General features: G+C 44.4%; 1 protein-coding gene across 9 annotated transcripts in view; it reads right to left on the reverse strand.

Annotated features, from left to right (window-relative positions):
* sbf1 (SET binding factor 1) overlaps positions 1–22,524 on the reverse strand; it is a 63,591-nt gene that overhangs the window by 14,918 nt on the left and 26,149 nt on the right. For 3 of the 9 annotated variants that reach the window (XM_076012014.1, XM_076012016.1, XM_076012019.1), the window contains exons 5-24: positions 22,038–22,148; positions 20,935–21,006; positions 16,894–16,923; positions 15,080–15,185; positions 13,502–13,634; positions 13,282–13,390; positions 12,431–12,544; positions 9,664–9,741; positions 8,777–8,890; positions 8,577–8,705; positions 6,774–6,872; positions 6,450–6,657; positions 5,293–5,405; positions 5,019–5,168; positions 4,251–4,319; positions 3,976–4,137; positions 2,680–2,969; positions 2,166–2,338; positions 2,001–2,074; positions 96–288 (exon numbers count right to left, since the gene is read on the reverse strand). In XM_076012014.1, the coding sequence (XP_075868129.1) occupies positions 96–288; positions 2,001–2,074; positions 2,166–2,338; positions 2,680–2,969; positions 3,976–4,137; positions 4,251–4,319; positions 5,019–5,168; positions 5,293–5,405; positions 6,450–6,657; positions 6,774–6,872; positions 8,577–8,705; positions 8,777–8,890; positions 9,664–9,741; positions 12,431–12,544; positions 13,282–13,390; positions 13,502–13,634; positions 15,080–15,185; positions 16,894–16,923; positions 20,935–21,006; positions 22,038–22,148 (2,527 nt within the window). The remainder of the gene's footprint in view (positions 1–95; positions 289–2,000; positions 2,075–2,165; positions 2,339–2,679; positions 2,970–3,975; positions 4,138–4,250; positions 4,320–5,018; positions 5,169–5,292; positions 5,406–6,449; positions 6,658–6,773; positions 6,873–8,576; positions 8,706–8,776; positions 8,891–9,663; positions 9,742–12,430; positions 12,545–13,281; positions 13,391–13,501; positions 13,635–15,079; positions 15,186–16,893; positions 16,924–20,934; positions 21,007–22,037; positions 22,149–22,524) is intronic. The other 6 variants (XM_076012018.1, XM_076012022.1, XM_076012015.1 and 3 more) reach the window with 5 other exon arrangements.

Consider the following 22,524-nt stretch of genomic DNA (forward strand, 5'->3'; position numbering starts at 1 on the left):
CAAGGCGTTAATCGCACATTAAAAAATGAGTGCCGTTAAAAGGAGTTTGAGTTATTGTGTTCTATATACTCATGCATACGCATATACAAACTCACCCAATGGGTCGGTGGGCGTGCCCTTGAAGATGAGGCGGTAGGTGGTGAGGAAGACGGCGCCCTCTGCCGGGAGCAGCGGGGGGCCTCCCATCAGCCCCGTGGCCTCCTCGCGGCCATCGGGCACCAGGTGGACACGCATGGCGTCCATCACCAGCTCCTCACCCGGCAGTAGCAGCGGCCGCAGCAGCTTGGGCTGCGCACACACACAGGGGGAGAAAAAGAGGAGAAAGGGAGGGGTTAAAGGAGTGAAGCTTTCACCTTTGGTGCTGAAAGGTCAACGACCTCTGAGGGTTTGTGACCTCTTCACGAGCCGTAATTGCATTTTTTCTTTTTCAAACTAGCGTTATTCATTCAAAAAAAATGCACAAGTGAAATTTGATCAACCAAGTTGATTGATTCGGACGAATCCGGTGAAAGTGAGCGAAAGTAACCAAGCCACTACTGGAGTGTTGCGCCTCCACCTCCATGAGTGTTTTCTGCTGGCAAACTAAACTAAACGCTTTATTTTTTAAAATCCTTGTGCCGCAGTCAACAGCGGCAATAGTTGCATTAAAATTAAACTGGGGAAGAAGAAGGAACGTGAAATACAGAAAGTCTCCACTGCACAAAGCATGCAACTGTCTGCTGCCATACAGTGAACAAATTAACTAACAAATGTAACTTTTATTCACATGCAACAAAGTTACAGTGGAACTTTACATATTGCTCATACTAGGTTTGGGCATAATAGGTGTTCCCCCCATAGAAGCTGCCATTAACTATCAATAAGGGGGCCATTTAGATGTTCACCACATTAGAACATTTTTAAAGAAAGATTTATTAAGGGTTTGCTCGTGCTTAAGTGTACTTTAGCAAACATAACCCTAGCTAGCTTAGCTTAATTTAAATTACCGGCTTAATGAAAGCAAATATTGACCTCATGTTAATTCTGTCCCTATTGCTCGACTTCAACCCATTTCCATAAGCTCCCTGACAGGCTACATTCACCAGTAACTGGAGGCCGCTGTCTTTCATCATCCACCCAATCAGCCACGATGCTACTTTCACTGGCTGTCACTGACTCTCGTGAGACGTCCCGCATGCTAACACACCAATATCGTAATGCAATGTAAAGTAAGTAATGGCGGCGCCACAAGATGGTGACATACACAAAGTTGTCATTGGATTTGTCTATGCTGAGAAGAGAAAAAAAACCCATGCTGGTTCACATGACAGCAATCCCACACTGCACCCTTCACAGTCTCATGCTGGACCGCGTGCTGCTGCACTGCTTTGGAGGACGAGAGAGTCTAAAGGGGCTGTTAATTAACACTGCACTTGGAAAAGTTGATGCAGCAAATAAATAAATAAATAAATAAATGAATAGTTGCATCACTCATTTTTACCTCTTTTTTTTCAATAAATATCAGACTAGGCTCTCTGCAGATTTAAAATCACTGTCTGCAAGCCACTGTAGTTCACTGGCAAGCTCGGAAGAGGGTTACAATCTACAATGTAACCACTGGATGTCGCAGTTTCTTCTTCTAAAGAAATCTAATGACACGCTGAATCATTCTTGCCGTGCGATAAAGGCAGGGGGATAATAAACTAGAAACGGGCTGAGCGATTACAGCAGGTCCTCTCTTAGCAAAACTGCAAAACGTGCCCAATGGAGCTCAAGAACGGCACCCTTCCCGGTGAAGGCACTCGAATGGGCGACGGGTAAGAGGGTGTCACTCGGCATGCGAGGGGGTGGAGCAGGCGGGTGGGGGTCACACGTCTCTGCCAGTGGCTGGCAGACGTACCTGCGGTGACAGCGAGAGCCCTAGCTGTAGGGAGTGACGGAGAGGAGGGGGTGGTGGGTGTGGCTAGCCGCCGCTCTGCAAGGCCTTTGTCCAGCGGGACGTAAAAATAGGAATTGTTTACCTTTTGGATGGGAGGTAGCCTCTTACTCTCCCTGTGGACCGCGTCCAGCGTCTCAATATGCATCTGGACAATGTCTGTGAGAGGTGAAAAAAAAAGCACAAATGCGCGGCGTTAGCGGGGAAAAACTTGGCGAGAAGATTTTTCCTTAGCGCCACCCCACCGCACCCGGTATCATGGCGTGGAGGGCCTTGAGGTGCTCGTTGGTCACGCCACTCTCGTTGCACACTTTGTCCACAAAGCGGTTGATGAAGCGCACCACAGAGTTGGCCACGTCAGAGCTCTCGGCGTCCTCGAAGCCGCTCTCCGTGTCGTAGCTCTCCGCCATGCTCCCCGCAATACTGAAAGAAGAGCAAAGATGCAGCCGCATTCAAGCAAAGCCTCCTAGTTGGTGAAGGATTTTTGGGAAGTTTGGAATTTTTTGCTGTGCAGCTGGGTGTCTTTTTATTTTCTTTTTTTAAGAGTTTTCAGACAATTACAGCATTGAAAAAGCATCTTCATTGTCAGCAGGGCAAAAGAGGAAGAGGCACTAGCAAAAAGACAAAAATAAAAGTTGAAAAGCTTCTTTTGTACATGTATGTTTGTTTAAAAAAACAATGAAAGTCATACACGTGAACATACGAGATGGATGTTGTGTGTCGTAAAGTGTTCAGTTTATTGTTTCAGCACAGGCGTCTGGTACCTGTTGGTGACGTAGCTGTTGCTGACGCTCTCCACGTCGCCCAGGCCGGAGCTCCTGAGCAGGCGGTTCTTGCTGGTGTCCAGCGGCAGCAGCAGGTAGCTCATCCTGTTGGCGTAGTGGATGGCCTGGCTGAACACCGTGCTCTCCTCCTTCTGCACGCGCTCCGCCTGCATCTCCTTGGCCAGCGTGGGCCACAGCCGGTTCTGCTCCGACGCCAGCTCCAGGGCGCTGACCTCCCTCCCGCCGGCCGAGCCCTCCAGCTGCTGCTGCTGCTGCTGCTGATGTGGCTCCTGACCGCACATTGAGAAGAGGCTCATTTGTGATTCATGATCTCGGAAAGCCGAGCGACAGCAGGGCCGAGCACAGCAGGGCCGAGGCCAACGGACTTCGCTCGGTGACTTTGGCCGACTTTCTTTGAGACGAGACGACATCGACGGAAACTTTTATCCCCTCGGACCCACTGGAAGCGTCTGATTGGACAGGATTGCAATGTTGCGCGACAATCGATGTAGAATTGTGGTTATTTGAAGAGAAGAATAGTTCTCAGAAAGTCCATTTAGTCCATTTTTAGTTGAAGATTTTACGTGAAATCTGTTATTTGAAAGCCAGATTGAATAGCATTGAAGCCCAGACGTCATGCTGAGGTTTCACAGAAATTCATTGACTTCCTGTCTGAATGGTTGGATCTGCCCTGCTTGACCTGATCTGAATTGACTGCCAATAAAGATGTGCGGTACTGCATATTTTGGTATCAGTCCGATATCAATCCGATACTAGGGCCAATATCGCGATACTGATTCTGTTTATTATTTTAAGTTTGACACATCATCAAACATCTGACCTTTATGGGTGTTTTAGCGGTTTTTCCTTTGCATTATTTTGTTAAAACCTCGGAGAGAATCTGGAAAAAGTTTTTAGGCGACTGCAAAATATTTTGGTACCACTATATTAACATGATAAACAGAAAGAATAGAAAAACCAACATTATTTTCCTCCATAATAATGATAACTAATGATTAATAATAATGATGAGTGAAAATTAAAACAAGATCAAACAAAACGAAGGTAGATAGTTCAGAAACCACAATACAATCCGTATTGAGGAAACTGAAACTGAAGTATCGATCTCAACACGCCAGTATCGCTCCGATACCAACGCCAACTTGAGATCGATAATAGGTGGATGGATCTCAAGGTGGTATTGTAGCTAGTTGTCAAGTGGCACGGACGCTTTCAGTGGGTCAGAACCTTCACACGCGACACGTTTCTCTTGTGTTTGTGGAGTGCTGCACTCACAGAGTGGTTGTGCTGCCCTCCCTCGTCCGTCTCCAGGTACAGAGCCCTGATGTGACTCTGGACGTCGCTGTAGAACATGGACTCCCAGAACTGCATAGTGGTCCAAACCATGTGCTCTTGCACGCAGCTGTAAGCAAACTGAGTGATGCCGGCCCCCAGTTTCTGTCAGATAAAAAAGGCAAGACAACTCAAATTAGAAATGACTTCATAGCTCTGTGCAGCTGTGGTTAAAATTGGGTGAGAGGGGCTTTTGGTGAAGTTTCCTATGAGCTTACTCTACAGAAAGCAGTGACAAGCGGAAGGAGGGCTGCTGCGATGCCGTGTTCGTCAATATGCGAACAGTCCTGAGGAGAAACCAAAAAGAAGAAGATAAAGTAGTTAATGATGTAAAACATGGGACTTGTACTGCAAGATCATTTTTCAAACAGTAACAGTTTCACTTTTCCACTTAACAAAAACCAGATCACTAATATTTAAAGGTCCAGTGTGTAAAATCTGGTCTGATTGAGGATTTTTAATTTGTATTTTGGATGCTTTCAGAACGGCTCTTATTTATATATAAGAATATCCACAAATCAAGGGTCTTGCTCCCAGTTAGCTGCCAACTTGCACTGCCATATTTCTAAGGAAGCCTGGTGTGGACAATCCAGCTGCCTGACAGAGCGTTACGTAATTAGAGCAACTGCTCGGGACCTCAAATAATAATATCCGGGTTTGTGTGCGCAGGCCACTGTAGTTCACTGGCAAGTTTGGGTGAGGTTGACAGCACTGCAATCTAAATGCAATCACTTGATGTTGCTGTTTCTTCTCAAAATCTCCAAATATTACACACTTAACCTTTAAAGTTCCACATTCTGCAACAACCGCAGTGGGTAGAAACCTGAAGAAGACGTGTTTTTTTGGTGAGAGGTTGTAAACAAACAGCTAAAATGCAGTTTTCTGCAGATCTATTCAGAATATTGTCCTATTAATGAGAAGAATCATCGGCAATCATCATAACCATTCAGAGATTTTTTTCCAACAGCGCTGATGTCCAAGCTCACCTGTAAGGTACAGTTCATCATTCGGACGATGTAATCAAACTGCTGGTCATCCAGGACGGCCCGGTTCTGCAAGACGTGCTGATTGAGCTCCTGGGTCAAACAGATCCGAGCAGCCCGACCTTTCAACGCCCGCAGCACAGCCGGCATGAGCTGGAAAGAGGCAACAGTGCATTAGAAAAAACACTGACCACACAATCAAGATTATAGAGTTCTGTGACAGTTTACGGCGCTTGTCCAGAATTTTACAATCAAAAAACAAAAAGTATTTCTTTACCTTCTTGGCCTCCAGCATCTTGTTGTCAAAGATGTACGTGATGCAGTTCCTCACCACCTCCAGCCTGCGTGCGCTGTTGGCCATGACGCTGCCGTTCCTGTCCACGATGTCTCCTGTTGGGATCCAGAGGAAGTGACGGGGACCTCATTCATCACGGAGGTCAAACCAATTAAAACACACAGTGTGAGGCCGGGCGGCAGAGTCACGTCCTCGCGGGACGACCGAGGAGGTGGACACACTGAACTTGAGCACTTTTGCTCGACTTTCACTTGTGGCTGTTTTGTAAAAACATCTTTACTTATTATTATTAATAATACTAATACTACTACTACTACTACTACTAATAATAATAATAATAATAATACAATTATAATAATTCATAAATATAAATATATTTATAACACTTTTCCCACACAAAATGCAGCTCAAAGTGCTTCACAGGATAAAAATAGATGAGGCATGCAGTCGACAGTAGAGATTAAGAAAGTGTGTTCTGCTGAACAAGACTGTGGAGAAGGCCACACTGACAACATGATGCTGTTATAGAATATATGTTTCTTGATTATTTGGCAATTTATTATTTGGCTTTGGAAAGGATGACATCTCCCATACAATATGGAAAACCTTTATGACATATAATGGGTCTGGATGGAAAATGTGTGGCCACACAATTGCCTGTTGTTCATGTTTGCGAGTGCAACGGCAAAGTTGGTGAGCCGAGATTTTCTGCTTTGGCACTCATCATTATTGTCGTAGCAGTACTAAAAATCAATGAACACTGTTTGAAAAAAAAAAAAAAAAAAAAAAAAAAAAAATGTATATATATATATATATATATATATATATATATATATGTATATATGTATATATATATATATATATATATATATATATATGTATATATATATATATATATATATATATATATATATATATAGAATAAAGAAGATGGAGAACTTGGCTTAAGTCCCCATTCAATTATTATCTATTTTATTGCACTTTATTTTATATTGTTTTTATTCTTTTGTGTGGTTTTGTCCCTTTTTTTTTTTTAATCATGTCAATCCACAAGGCACTTTTCCACCTCAGAGGACAGTTAAGATTTACTCAATTGCGTTCTAAACACAAAGATAACTCCTCTAATGTGGCCAACTCACCCAGCGGGGGCCCGGAGGGCACCATGCCCTTGAGCTCCGCCTTGACCACCGGGGGCGCCGTCTTCAACTTTGCGGTGGCGTGGTCGATGAAGAGTTGCACGGCAACATCATCCAGCACAGGGAATATCCTCTGGTTCTGCGCAGGGTTCTGGCCGTTCTCCGATGGCCGCGTGACTTTGTGCATGGCCACGGCAGGGTACGGGTTCTCCTGGTGAGAAACAGAAGTAATAAAGAAAATCATTTTAATTGGAGTGTGAAATACAAGATAATAAATATGTAATAATGATAAAAAACAAAGGAAAAAGGCTGTGTGGCAGCCCATACGTTTCTGAAGAGCTGCTCCGCCAGCTCCTTGACATGATTCATGACTTTGTGCGGACAGGCCTCCTCTTGTCGTATCCGCTCCACATGATTGGCCGCCAGCTGGGGGGGGGACAAGACGGAGAGGCAACGCTCACCTCAAATTACCAGCATGGAGCCTGTCGCTGCGGAGGTCAAGGCACCTCGCAGCGGCACAGTGAGAGGGACGCAGCCCAGAGAGCAAAAACAATGAACTGGTTGTGTCATAATCACGATTTCGAACGGCAGCTCTGCAAATCCAAAGGCAAACCTGTTTTTTTGGGAAATTCAGCAGGATAATGACTTTTGCGGTGGTGTTGTGGCATTTTTTGTTTATTCAGGCAGATTCTTCTGTCGAGCCGAGTCAAAAATTGACACTGATTGGGTATATTTGACTCTAAACGTGATTAACAAACGAGGTAACCAAATGAAAAAATTGGCATTATATAAGAAGACGCTCAGCAATTTGTTGTGTGGGAATGGACATTTTGGACAACAATGAGCTACTATTTTAGTGCTTCTCAGCAGTTCTGATTCTGTGAGTTTGCCACAAACGGCATTCATTTGAGTCTGAGAATGAAGACTGCCAGCAGAAAAATTTAAAAAATATAGATATGTACAAACATATAGGTACAGAAGGAAACTTTTCAAGCTGAGTATCTGCCGTGTGTGAGGTTGCTTGATGACACACCATCATCATCACCTTTAACACTTGTGTGTCAAAGCCACCGCAAATGGTGACACCTCGAATCTTTAAAAGTTTCCGTTGCAGGAAAAGAAACACCTCACACCTCCTCAAGACACTGATCCGGGTGGCAAAGGGAGACAAGCGAAAGGCGCAGACGACCTCCCACGCGGGCAGACAGCGTGCATCTGAAAATATGTTTCTATAATGGAAATAAATGTGCATCTGGTGCGGATCTTTCTTGTCAACAAAGCGTCAGAGACCCTGTTGGTGCTTTTCCACAAAATGAGCCTTTTCCACTTCACAACTGGCGGAGTCCTGGATGACAACACCTGCGACTGCTTCACACACCTCTTGAACGCTGTCCATGTTTGTCGAGGCGAACAACAACAGAGTGACGAATCGTGCTTTACGCGAACAGCGCAGCCACACAGGATCGGGGACGGTGACGACGACGGGCTGAACTCAACAGACGCAGGTTCAGAGAGATCTCTTGGGAATGGCCGAGCTCGAGAAATAAGAACGTCAACAGCAAAGAAAATAACGCCATCGCGTGACCAAGCCTCAAAAGGCGCGTTGCCACGTTGCTGTTGTTCTTCTTCTGCCAAATTATGATGTGGAGGAGCAGCGGCTCTACTCCAAGCTCCTCCCGGGTGACCGAGCTGCTCACCCTGTCCCTCAGGGTTCGCCCAGCCACCCTACGGAGGAAACTCATTTCGACCTCTTGCATCAGCGATCTCGTTCTTTTGGTCACTACCCAAAGCTCGTGACCATAGGTGAGGGTGGGGACGTAGATCGACCGGTAAATCGAGAGCTTCGCCTTTCGGCTTAGTCCTTCTTCACCACGACAGACCGGTACAGCGACCGCATCACTGCAGACGCCGCACCGACCTGTCGATCTCACGCTCCACCTTCCTCGTGAACAAGACCCCGAGATACCCGAACTCCTCCACCAGGCAGGGTGTCTCCACCGACCCGGAGAGGGCAAACCGCCTTTTTCCAGGTCAAGAACCACGCCGTTGTTGTTGTAGTTTGATATTTTCAGCAACTCCGAAATCAATTAAAAAAATTGGCTGCATTTACTACAGCTAGAAGAGACTCACGTCATCAAACAGGTCGGTGGCTCTGTATGGGGGGCCTCTTTCTGACACGAATCGCGCAAACGCCATCCCGTCCAAGACCTTCATGAGGAAGTCATCCTCCGTCAGCGCCCTCTGACCCAGGAAGGCAGCCTGCGGGTGGGGAAAAACAATTTTTTATTCTGTTCGCAATTTTGGGAGACATCCGATTTTAAGGGGCAGACCTTATGGAAGCGGATCACCGGTTCCGGGTGAATGCGGATAATGTGTAGACACCAGCGGTAGCCCTCGAAGAGTTGGGCGAAGAGCCACAGGAAAACGGCCCGGATCTCTTTATCCTGAAAGAAAAAAAAAAAATCAGGGTTAAATAAACCAGCGGACAAATTATTGCACAAACTGCACAAATGATAACAGAGGTCCTGCAAGTAAAAAAGACTGGATATGTATGATATATAAGTTTTTATAATTCCGGACCAACATATTTCATCCATTTAGCACCAATATTGTCGGTTAATTCAGGAAGAAGACTGTTGCACTGATGCATCAGCCAAATATTGGTATTGCAGTTTTTTTTTTAATCTCTACTATCACCATTGAACTACCACTTAAAACTTTAATTTCCCACCAATCACGTTTGCAAAAGAAGACAAAATTCAGGGTTGGGGGGCTAAATAAATGTGACATTGCTTGATAGTTGCTTGAAATGTGTTCGACATATTTGTGAGGTTCATTTTGTGCCCACTTGAAGAAAAATGGACAATTCTTTAGCCGTTTCTGAGTAAATGACAAAAATAAAACAGTAACCACAAAAAACTCAAATGCAAGAGAGGCCCAAATATTATTTTCACAGCCTCATAAGTCCTAAATTTAGTTCTATAAGTACTACATTTAGTACTCAGTTGACAAGCAGAAAAGTTTTCAAGTTTCAAAGTTCATTTTATTGTTAACTTCTCAAAATGTACAGGACATACAGAAATAGTTGAAATGACGTTTCCCTGATCTCATGAATTACAAAAACACATACACATTACAGTGTACGAACAAGACCACTGCTGTTAACTGAACAAGTACAGTATAAGTATATACACTTCACACTTGATGTTCGTCTTACCTGGATCTTGAGTGCGGAGGGCTGGGTGGAGGCTGGGGGAAAGGCCTGATCAGCAACTTCCAGCTCTGGATCTAAAACCTACAACACACAGAGGATTACATCCAACTGCATCTGATTTAATTCCTCAGTATTAAAACGTCCCTGCATGTCTCCTAACTCGAAATTGGAGGAGACGGGCAGCACATTCTCAGCAGGCCTGGAAGGCATCTCTACATTGGCCTCCAGTTCAGTCTAGAATTTAAGATCCTTCTGACTACTTAACAAGCTCTACACTCTCTGGCTGCACCATATATTGAAGAGCTCATTGATCCGTCAGCATCCTCCTAGAGTTCTTTGCTCTGAGGATGCAGGACTAGTGGCATATAAAGTTTCTAAAAATAGATCAGGGGGAAGTATGTAACCACTGGATGTCACTGTTTCCTCTCATCAAAATATTACACACTTAACCTTTCAAAGCAAATGCAAGATACTGCCATAGTCTCTACCAGGAGCCAGGAGGCGCTGTGGTAGGACACTGTAGAACCTTTAACTTTTGGGCCAGAACAAGAAAACTCATTGAGGCTGCTGTAAAATGAGCGCAAGCAGGTACACAGCCTCGGTTCACACTAGAGCAACGTAAATCCGATGAATTGGAACCAGACCGGCTTCTACCTTTCACAGGGAGGAGTGGGGGGTGGGGGTGGGGGGGTGGGGCACCTGTGAGTGAGTGAAACGTTATAGACAGGCCACAAGATCCCAATGATCGGGTTTTCCAGCTCTGCGGACACGCGAGCTGTCGGGTTTGACTCGTTCTTCGGGTCATCAGTCCTCGGAGCGGGCAGAACACAAACACTCTTGCTGACCGACTGAGTGAGGACACCGGCGCCTGCCGACTACACGAGGATTAGAAAGCGAGGAGGATTACGACGGACCCAAGCGCTCCACCGTCCATGGGAAAAATCACAAGCGAGTCCCGAAAAACTTGTAAAGTCATCAAAATGCTTACATACTTTCGCCAAGACGGCGCAGCCTTCCACAAATAAACACATTCATCCATTCGCCGTCTCAAATATGAAGTCTTCAAATCAACAACTGAGTTCAACAACAAAGCACTTCTTATGGGCAATAAAGAGGCAAAAACATTTAAGAACAACAATAACATGATAAAAACATAAAAATAAAACTCAAACCTTACATAAATACAGAATACAGAAGACAACTCAGAAAGGAGCAGCTCGGCACAACATGACAAGTAATGAGGGTTTCCCCCCCAAAGCTGATTCAGTTGGTCGTAAAGAAACACTAGTTCAAACACTGACTGCTTTTGCAAACACGCTGCCTTGAACATTTATGGCTGTCATTTTTACAACTTGTTTTTTTTAAACAATCTCACGCATGCAAAGACGTGCACCGAATTGCAGCGTTTTCTCCCCGTGCATGAATTTCCTTGTATGCGCACAGGTGACATCCACTCCTACTGTAGTAAGGAAGATAAAGACGATTATGATACTCCCATTATGACATTTTACGAGCACCGGAGCCACTTGCATTAAAAACATGGTCATTACAGTCATTGTTTAACCCTTTACAACTGTATAGTGTTTGAGCCGGCACACTCGCTGAGTGACCATGTGACTGCCATCGTAGCAAAACAAACCTGGTGGACGGATCAAAAAACCAAAACAAACATCTGCAATAGCTGCATTTATAGCCTTGTGACACACAAGGAAGAAGGAAATAATGAACTATTTTCCGGCTATCAGGCTGTCAATAAAAATAAAAAAAATAATAAAAAAAAATCATATCTTTGTGCATGATCCTTGTTTAAGAATAACCATTCAAAGAGGCGTGCAGGAAATGCTGATAGTGTTGAATGGACCCGCTTTTAACTTTTAATCTACAGCAAAAAAAAAGCTCTTGGTGATAGGAGTTATACTGCGGTCTGTCTGCAGCCACCGCCGCAGCCGGGCGCAGACATTTAGGATGTCGTTGTAAAAAATTCACCCAAACACCTCTGCAGACGTCCAGCAAACAGAGGACTCGGCCCTCCGTTTACAACCCGCTGCCCAAACAAAACCGACGGTCATCACTTAGGACCGTTTTTTTCCGGACAGTGCATCACTTCTTATTGTAAGGTAGAGCAGTTAGAGCAGAGAAAAGAAGTCAAGATTGAAGAAGGCATCCTCTCAAGAGCCAAAAACATCATTAAGGACATTACACACCCCGGTCATCATCTGTTTGGAGAGTTACCCTCTAGTTGGCGCTACAGGTCCATCAAATCCAGAACCTTCATGCCCCACATGCCACATTGACCTGCAGCCCTCACATGAGCACCTGGATGCTTTGCACTTTGAATTGTTGCATTTTACATTATTTTGCATAATAAAGTATGCAGTATTTGCATACTTTATTATACTTTCTTTATTTGTTGTGCCTGGTGGAGTCACACTCTGCATCAATTTCAAATTCAATTCAATTAAAATATGGATTTCTTATTTATGGGTAGTGGGTGGATGGGAGATAGGCACTTTCCTCTGTTTGAAAAAATGAGGGAAGACAATCTCGACCTCTGAACCCACATCAAACACACCAATCAATTAACTCCAAAAACAGGAAAACAAATCTTCAAAAACGTCCTGGCATCTCAGGCCATAAAGGATTATTAAGGACTTTAAAGCCTGATAGAAATCCCTGACTGGATATTAATGAGCCCTCCTGCCCTCCTTCCCCCATCCTCCAACTGCGCACCCAGTGCAAGTACTTTGACCAGAAGCCGTGTCAGACCTACCATGGACAGGGCAGTCTGGGTCTGTTGCAGCAGCGGCTCGGGCAGCAGGGAGATGTGCACGCACTCGGGGATGGTCACCGTTCCGCCGTCCAGGTCGGCAATGATCACGTCCAGCTGTGAGGAAGAGGACAATGTCACTGCCCTGGCCTGGACTGTTCCACCTGCAGCTGTGACTGGGCGTGCCAGGCATATTTCGTGATGAACCCAAAGGTTTATTGAGAAAAAAAATCTGGTGATGAATGCAGACGAGTTCTTATTTGTTGAAGTATTTGTCCGAGAATTTTGTTGGTGCGTTTCAAGAGCTTTGGTTGCATCAGAGGTGCACAAACAACTGGCTGGAAATGTGTTAACCCTAACCCATGTCGTCGTGAATGAGACAAAGTAAGAAAACTAAAGTCTTGTTGCTCTTGTACTGCAGGTGTGATGCGAGGGGAGGACGTCTTGCTTAAAACATGCAGTACTGAACTGGAGGGAACGGTACATGTGCGGCACGCAGGTAAAATGTTGTCGACTGCAACAAAAATACTTTAACAGTGAGGCCGAATGCAGCACATCACAAATGCACAAGGGGAAAAACTCCCCCCCACCACATTCTACTCAAAGGGCTTCTGCCTCTTCATTCAGAATGCACCGCTGATCATCTCCTTTCACGAATAGCAAAACAATAGCACAACATTTTATGGGCAAAATGACTATTTCAAATTTCAGAAATTTAAAAAAAACAAGAACACTGAACTAAAACATTTATGATTGGGTGAACCCACACTGGGACAGCTGTGCCACGAAGGTGCAGGCATATGAAATGACAGCATGTCTCAAGTGTGGCGCAGTAGGCGAGGACAAGAACCCACCAGTTCCTGCGTCTCCGAGCGGAAGAAGGAATTGACACCGATGATGAAGGGGGTGGGGGTGCTCAGGACCTCTAGGAGCTTCCCTGGCAGGATGGGAACGTAGGTGAAGCTGAGAAAGGGACAAAGAGGAAGATATTTGTTGTTAGAACTGCAATCATCCTCATGCCATCTGCTTTTTATTTATTCATGTTTTTTTGGGGTGGGAACTAGCGCAGGGTACCTGTACTTGAGGGGAAACATGATGGCAAGCAGTCCTCGACATGCGTCCGTCAGCCTCTGGTAGCTGCTGGACAGGAACAGGATCTTGTGTTCCGTCAGGGCGGCGCAGAACAGATACAGCACGTTGACGATACCTGAGGGAGAGACAGAGCACACGGATTTCAAAGGAGGCGATGAGGGGAACAAATTCAGAGTTTGTTCCTCTACAGAAAAAAAATAACCAAAGAGGCACAAAAAACAACCTGAATTCAGAGTAGAAAGAAGCAATGAGATAAATGGCAGGTAATACCAACTATGTCCACTAGGGCTACACAAACATTGGTTGATAGTTTGATCTGATTTCTACGAAAGAGGATTAGGGCCACAAGAAGAGAAAAAAATATTACAGGAAAGGAAATTTTTATTGAAGTTTTCATTTCGAGTTTTAAGTTGAAATTTCATGAATAAAGTCAAAAGTTCATGAAAAAAGTTAACTTTAAAAACAACAGCGAGGCTTCGTGAATAAAGTCGATGCAAATAGAGTGGAAATTGGCGAGTACACTGGATGGATGGTGAATGAACCCAGTTACCCACAGTTAAAAATAATCTGTCGAAAACAGGCGTATCCCACAAGGTAATCAGGTAAGAAGGAAACTGGCGAAAACGGACGTACTCCACTAGACCACTTTATTCTTGACATTTTGACTTACTTCATGTTGACATTAATTGCAAGATTCCAATTTCATTCATGAAATGTCCTCTTTTTTACCTCAACTTTATTCTTGAAATTTCGACTTTAATCTCGAAATTTCAAATTTATTCTCGAATTGGAAACTTAACTTAACTTAAACTGGAAAATAATTCAATCTTAATTTTTTTTTTCTTTGTGTGGCCCTAATTCTCTTCCGTAGATTTCCATCCATGTGTGAAGGTGGCGCAATTTCCATTTTCTCTTTCAGTGGTGGAAAAAAATGTTTCTTGACACCTCATGGATTAGTGAAGCACTGTGTCACGCTAAGAATCAGTCTGAAGTCTCCAAGTGCTGTTTATTTTAGTGACGTCACCAACATTGACCCACGTGCTGCACGTTCATGGTTCCGTCCAGCCCAGAACTGGATGAAGATGACGTCCCTTGCAACATATCCAGAGTGCAAGAGTATGAGAACTACAAGAGTAGACTTAGTTTTCTTATGTCTTATTATTTTCTTTGTCTTATTAACAATAGACAACAAAATAATTTCCATTTCCATCCATCCAGGTGTTATGCCCCCAAATCTTTTGAAACACACAACTGATCAAAAATGGATTGATAGAGTGAAATATTAAGGGTGTCCGAAAACCTTTTTCCACAACTGTATATTCAATGTTTCTGCTTATGATTTCAATTACTGTTACATTATGGTTACATCTCAGAATTGTAACAATTCTAAAATGTGCCACTTTATATATGAAAAAAAAAATCGGAATAGGGTAATATGATCCACTTAGAGTAAATCCAAGTTTTAATTCAACCCAACAAGAAGCGGATTTTCTTCTCTTTTTTTTTTTTTTTTTTACAAGATGATGCAGAACGTATTTGTCACATGTGGTGAGGTCGTACCGAGCTGTCTGAAGAGCTGCGCCACGCTGCTGCCGCTGACAGGAAGTGCATCATCAATGGGCGTCTGGATGACTTGGCGGTCGCCAGCACCTAACGTTATGGTTCTCTGTTGAGTTGAAAAAAAGACAGATGGAGAGAAAGAGAGGGCAAAAGAGAGAGAGAAGGGAGGAGGAGGAGGAGGAGATGGAAATTGAAAAATGAAACCAGAGAAGCTCGGCTTGTGTTCCGGGGAGATCAGGCTGCGACGGCGTGCTTTAATCAATCAGTGGTGGCGGAGATCTGGAGAGCAGCGTGAGTCAGCGGCGGCCAGCCAACAGCGGGACAATCCCACAAGCTTAGCAGGTACATCACAAAAGTGAAACGCAAGCCATTCCAGCTGATTGGGGGGCGGAAACGACTCCATGCCAACGGCCGAAACCACGTCAGGGAAGAACGATGCGGGCCAGGATTCCCGGGCCAGGTGTCAGCTTTAGCATTGTTTCCACGGTCGCTTACGGTGACATGTCAAAGTACGAAAACAACATCTCAAAATGTTCATGTGTCAGTTGTAGAAGAAAAATGCTAATAATGGTCTATACCTTATGCAGACACAATGAACCTCAGTCAGTTACCCATGAAGGAGATTTCTGCGCGACTTGGTTTGGACCATGAAGCGTATCTAAGGAGGAAAGTAATTGCCAACCCTCACCTGCTCTGACACTCATGCTCTAAAAAAAAATGCAGAATTTGTTCCAGTCTGTCAATTATCTTTCTCTCACAGGCAACCTTTTCCCACTGTAACTGTATATTCATGTATTTTTTTACCCTCCTGCTAAGGCTTTCCTGTGACAATTCTGAGATGTACCACTTCATCACTTAGAAAAATAAATAAATAATCAGAATTGAGTAACTTGAACCATGTCGAGTAAAAGACTAGTAGCCTGGAAGACAAGTTTTAATTCACTGCACAAGACAAGTGTTTTGCCTTTCTTGATTTGCGCGACTCTTGCTTGCAATCAATCGTACAGCCGTACACAAAGCACAACTTGGAGTGGATGAAAATTGATTTGCGGGTGGTTTTTTGGATAAACATCTTGCAAGCGGAAATGGGAACGGTTCAGGCCACATTAGCACCAAGCAATGTAAGCGGTACAGTTCAAACAACAGGCACAGAAAAAAAAAAGGCAAGAGGCGAGATCACACGATTTCGTTGAGTCCATGAAACGTATGTGGCTACCGAGAACATTGGTGATCAACGTTAAAATCTGAAGGATTACACACAAATAGGTGAACTGGTTCTTCCAAAGTGTCCAATAGCCTTGGAAATCAGCCATCACCATCGCCAAACACTGAAGGGGCATGACGCTGCATGTGCTCAGCTAGCTGGGACAAACAAAGTGCACCGCTGTCGACATGCAGCTCTCTGCAACCCACAGGCCAAGAAGCTGTTAGCGAATCAATGCTGCCACCCAACGTCTGATCATCAGGTGAGGTTTGTGATGTGTAATTTTGCTTGGTTGCTTTGGGGGGCTTTGGTAAAGACCACCACCCCCATAATACTGCAGAATGTTGCTCACGGTGAAGTTATCTGCTTTTATACTGCAGAATATTGCGGAAGTCATCAAGTCTGGCAGTGCAATCAGAATAACCTGCGTGGGCTAAAACGATCAGCTGTGGGTGACAGATTGAATTTTCGTCAGAGCGTTTTCATTGGTTCGCCAGCTGCGGGAAGCACGCGGTTAAGAGGGGAACAAAAAACAAAAAACGGATGCTGCGGAAGCTCAAAGCTGATTGGATGCTTGATTGGGCGGCGACGAAGTCAGTTGCCGGCGTACCAGGTTCTCCTCCCTCTCTTCCTGGCCCGGCTGCACAAGCGGCCCCGCGGAAAAACACGCGCACACACACACACACACACACACACGCGCACACACACACACACACACACACACACACACACACACACACACACACACACACACACACACAGAGCGGGATAAGACATATGTTAGAAACAAGAGGGCGCTAGGGAGCGCAACAAAAAAAAGGAAGCTGCACAAATGATGGATGTGACACCGTGGGCATGAGTAGCAAGATGGCTTTGTGGCAACATATCAATAAATCAATAAACAAACAAACAAATGAATGAATGAATGAATGAATAAGTAAAATAATAAATTAATAAATAACCCTTGCGGGTGCATTTGATCTGATGGGACCACGTGCAAAACAAAAGACTGGCCGTCATTTAGCAATTAGCATTCAGCAGCACAGAGCACCATTCTTTTCCTTCTTTTAACCATCAGCGCCTCATAAAACTACAAGAAGATCGACGACGTAAACACTGTTCGCTTCATCCGACTGTATGGGGGGAGGGGCGAGGATCCCTTTTTTTTTTTACAATACCGTTTATTGCGACTCAGGCACACTTTATTAGAGGGACTGAGTTGATCATTTAGATGGAGATGTTATCTAACCAGCTCTGTCAGCGGCGCCATCCTCGCAAAGTTATACTGTCACCAGCAAGGCAGCATTGTGGGGCGGTGAGGGGGGCCGCATCACTCAGCGCTGATATCGCCGTTGCTGATAGCGCTTTAATGACACGAACGTGACGGTTGGGAGTTACCAACCCGTGCAAAGGTGTTATGCAACGAATCGTTGCAGGAAGTCCACCTGTTTATTTTTAGCAGAAGTGACGGTGGTAAATAAATAAATTGACACCGCGTGCGTTTATGTCACAGCGTCACAGTCTCCAGGTGCGATTTCTTTCAGCGTTGCCACCCACAAGCTACACACTCTCTTTTCGTCCAGGAAGTTCCATCCAGGTCCAAAGGGGATGTTTTGACAAGGCTATGGCTCCTGGCACACAGCCAGACCAGGATAAATTTATATATTTTTCTAGTTACTGACAATTCATCGTTTTGAAACACACACACACACACACACACACACACACAAAAATTGTCCGCAAAAGTGTCCAAGAACTTTCTTCTTTTTTTTTACACTAATGTAGAAAATAAAAAAGATGCATTAAGTGGTTGGCTTTTTGGGAATGATGAAAATAGGGTTAGAGAGAGGGGAAGAGTAATTACAGTTGAACATCATTAAATAAAACATGGGTTAAACTACAGCAAATAATCTTTTAAGCTGCGCCTGGTAATTAAACAGCTCCTGTGACCTGCACTGAAATTACCTTTTAAACCTCAGACCCACTGGCACGGAGTCGGAGTAAGAGGGGGAGGAAAACTGACTGCAAACTGGAGACAAACAAAAACTGCAATGACCAAGTACAACTTGTATCATTTTCAGATCAAATCAGATTTCTCTTTTTTCCCCCCTATCTGCTGCACTGCTCAGTGGGTTTGTATGCAGATTTTTGGAGATGAATAACTGATAAGGATTTCGTAATGAAACCAGCAGTGTGGTGGTCAGTGTGAGGTCGCGCCTGTGTCCCTGCTTAAGAAATGCATCATTGCTCAAGACAAGGCCAACAACCGGCGGTTCACTTCCAGGGCTGGACAAAGCCTACGATAGAAGCTACACTAGCCAAAATAAAGACATATAATGGCAAAGTCAATGAAAATGGCTGTACAATGAGCAACAGAACACTGACTGCAGTCGTTCTCAAGGTCAATGCGGACTTTCTGGTATCTATGAATTATGACATTTAAGTTTATAAATCGGGCAATTGGAGAAAAAGAAAGTCTTAGTACATTTCATTGTTTCATTTGGTTAACAGATCGTTAACGGATGATCGAGGTGATCTGCAAACCGCAATGGTCGGAAAAGAAAAGTTGTTGGACACCCCATGGATTACTGATGTACTGCGTTAAGAATCACTCTTAAAACTTCAAGCGCAATTTTATTTGCATTCTGGGTCAAAATTGTATGTTTCAGCGAGACAACGCGTCTTTATCGCCCATCCATGGCAAGTTGAGTGATTTTTTTTTCTTATTACAATGAAAAAAGTCTCAAGATTTATATTCAAGATTGTCTAAGATCTGAAAGGTGTCCGGAAACCTAATCTTATATACATTGGACGGAACCTCAGTGAGACCGAGCTAAAGTTGGGTAGTTTTCCCAGCGTGTCAGCCGCTCTTCCCACCGCATGTGTGTTTGGGCGGAGTGACCGGCTTTAATAAACACATTCTGCCCTAATGACAGACATTTGGCATCCTGATGCATGATTACAGTGTTCCTGGAATGTGTGCAAGTGTGTGTTTGTGCGTGTGTCCTTTGCATGTGGCCTGTCCTTTGTGAGTTCAGGAAGGAGCGATTGTGTTTGTCTGGATTGTTTTTTATTTTTGCTTTAATCCTTGCATTTTAGTTGTGAAAACGCTGGCTGAATTTAAATAAACATCACTCAATTCAATACAGTTGGTTTCTGCTTGGTTTCTGCTAGCCGACTGCCAACAGGAAGTCTAACTATGTTGCCGCTGAGACACTATTCCGTCAAAATGCAACGTGATGGGAGGGGATAACATCATTCTATTAATGCAGATTTTGACATCAGTAGTCTGGTATTATAATTCATTTGCCTTGAGTGTGCTGTGGAGTGGGTGAGATTGTTTTCATTGGCAGGCAAGGTGAAATCATTGACTTGCACGAGCCTAGCACCAGCAAAGTCTGGAGGGACTGGATGAAATAGTTGTTGAAATGGTCTCCAGTGATAAACAGGACACTGTGCAACCTGGAAATGAGCTCCTGCGTCCAAAATTCTGAGCCCCTTAAAAGGGGACGTGTGTAATATTTGGGAAAGCTTGAAGAAGAAACAGCAACATCAAGTGGTTACATTTTAGATTGCACCCTCTCACCCTCCCAAGCTTGCCAGTGAACTATGGTCAAACCTTCTTTGTTGGTTTACTTGAGGACGCCAGCATTCACCGTAAACACTAAGCGTGTTGTCAGGCAGCTGCAATGTCCACACCAGGCTTCCATAGAAGACCCTTGACCTTGATTAGAGACACGGCTATGCCAGTCCAGATGGCAGCTGACTGGGAACAAGGCCCTTGATCTATGGATGTTCTTATATATAAATAAGAACCGTTCTAAGGGTAGAAAACCAAATGACTTTTATTGTACTGCGAGTTTACACTTTTATGACTGTATTTACAGGCAGTATGTTAAACTTTTACCAATATAGAAATGGTAAGCCAGGCCAAATACTACACACTTGGACCTTTAAGGAGCTCCTTACGTGCGGGTGTTTGTATGAGACATATGTGCGATATGCATTTTTGCGTGGTATTCTGTAATGAAAACAATAATAACATGTTAGATAATAAGGTAATGCTGCTTATGTTTGGTCCATGTTTGTGTTTCAGGCGTGTCAGTGTGTGAAGGAGGGCTTTAGCTTGAGCAGCCGCGTTTGTTTGGGGTCCGTGCCTGCGCTAATACTGATTAGACGTGATTCCCCCATTCAGGCACGGTGCCGCCTGGTCGGAGGCCATCTGCCGTCCCATATGGTAACCCGGCGACGGCACTCTGACCTGCACAGCCACGGGGATCCACTGTGCACGTGTATTTAGGCGCCTTCGGAAGAAGGCCTCCTGATCAATACTTCAGAAAAGGCTGCAATAACTCAAGATGACCATAAACATGACAAAGGAAGGTCGGAGAAGGGCAGGGGTGGGGGGGGGGGGGGGGACTGGAGTGTTTAAAACACACAACATGATCCCGTTTGATCACATTTAAAGCAGGTCAACGACAGCCAAAGCGCGACGATCAATCACTCATGATTTGAAATGGCTGCGAGAACAAACACATTCCATAAAAAAGAAAAGAAAAGAAAACAGCTCTGGCTCCGTTTGATTGAGAGGGAATCAAGAACACCAAGCTCGGCTGTTGATTGGTGGAGCTGGCAGAGCGCTCAGAGTTACCTGCAGGCAGGCCAGCAGCCACTCACAGGCCTGAGGAACCTTGTCTAAACTACAAACTTGGGGCTCACTTATCTGTAACACAGAGGAACCGGCGTACAGGGGAGTGCACACAAAAAAAGAAACAAGGGTTATTATTATTTACAACATCTGGCATCCACACTTTGACTGATGCAATAATCCACAGCGCTCCCCCATCGTCGAGTTGTTTGAAAATTAGTTGCAAAAAGACAACGACATTAAAAAAAGCAACGTGTAAATCAAATAAAAAAGAAAACAAAGCAAAAAAGGGAGTAAATGTGAACAAAAAACAAAAAACAGCCCATAAAAATCGAAGTCATAGAACTGTTTCCTCATTGAACACACAGACTGTAACTTCACTACAGATAAAAAATGTTCACTGATTAATTTTGGCAACAATTCTGATAACATCTTGTGAAAAAAAAAAAAAAAATGACTGCTGTTTTTTTCCACTGCTGCGGGTACACTGAGATTTCTGCCTCTACGTCTGATAGCTGCCCTTGACTGACGACAAAGAAAATGATTTTAAATGGACGTGGACCTAAAAAAACAATAAATTCAAAGACTGAAATGATGACAAAAAATCTAACACCCCCTAAAACGACAGAGCAGTCGCCTCGTGATCGCTACCCATTAATTATTGACTTCGGCACACGCAAAGGAATATGTTGGCATGTCACAAGCGCTGTACGTGCATTGTCCTTAACATGCACGCATATGCGCGGGGAAAATGAGGTCGAAAGCTTCCCAGCAACAGCCTCTTTAATTCATTTATTTCTCCTGAAATGGCATGGATGCAGACTAAGCAATAGCCAGAGTGAGAGTCAGCTGCCCACACAAAGCACTTTGCTTTGCTTACGGCTCAAACGTCCCTACAGTGCTAACTGTAAAGCTTTGACGGTGCGTGGGTCGAGATAAGAAGTGTGACACACGTAGCAAAAAGCCATAAATTTGTTAAAAGCGTGAGGCGCCAAACTGAGTCAACCCGTCTCCGGCGGAATGGCTTCCTTTTAGCTTCTCGTATCCGCTACGATCGAATGACTCACGACCTACGGAGGAGGAGCGTCGACCGGATGAGCGGTTACCTGGGAGCCTCCGGCAATGGGGATGACACATGTCAGGAGGTTTCCTATCACCGTTTCCAGAGGGACAGTGAGGCCATCCACATGGACGGTGTAGATCAGGCCCAGGCAGTTCTGTTCAGTCAAAGTGGAAGGGAAGGGAACACGCGGTCAAATCGAGATCTTACAACACAGCATCCATATGACGCGATGGGCAAGTGAGGGGTTAGCAGCTGCCGTTTGTTCTGAACCAACACGTTATTAAAAAAGAACGGTGTTGTACGAAAGAAAAACGTACAAATGTTGAAAGCGTTTCTCCTCGGCAGATCTGCCGTGAGGAAAGAGCACAACGAGGCACTGGAACTACGGTAGTCATGAATAACATGACCGACATAGGACATTGAGCAGAAAGTGAACAAACTCCCTCGAAAAAGTAGGAACATACTACACACATAGTATGTAGAAGCATAGTAGCACAGAACATAGTTTGAACACAAGACACCTCCTTCCA

Source organism: Nelusetta ayraudi, unplaced genomic scaffold, assembly GCF_046127955.1.
Source record: "Nelusetta ayraudi isolate G7.1 ecotype Tasmania unplaced genomic scaffold, CSIRO-AGI_Nayr_v1 ptg000135l, whole genome shotgun sequence".
NCBI classification, from domain to species: domain Eukaryota; kingdom Metazoa; phylum Chordata; class Actinopteri; order Tetraodontiformes; family Monacanthidae; genus Nelusetta; species Nelusetta ayraudi.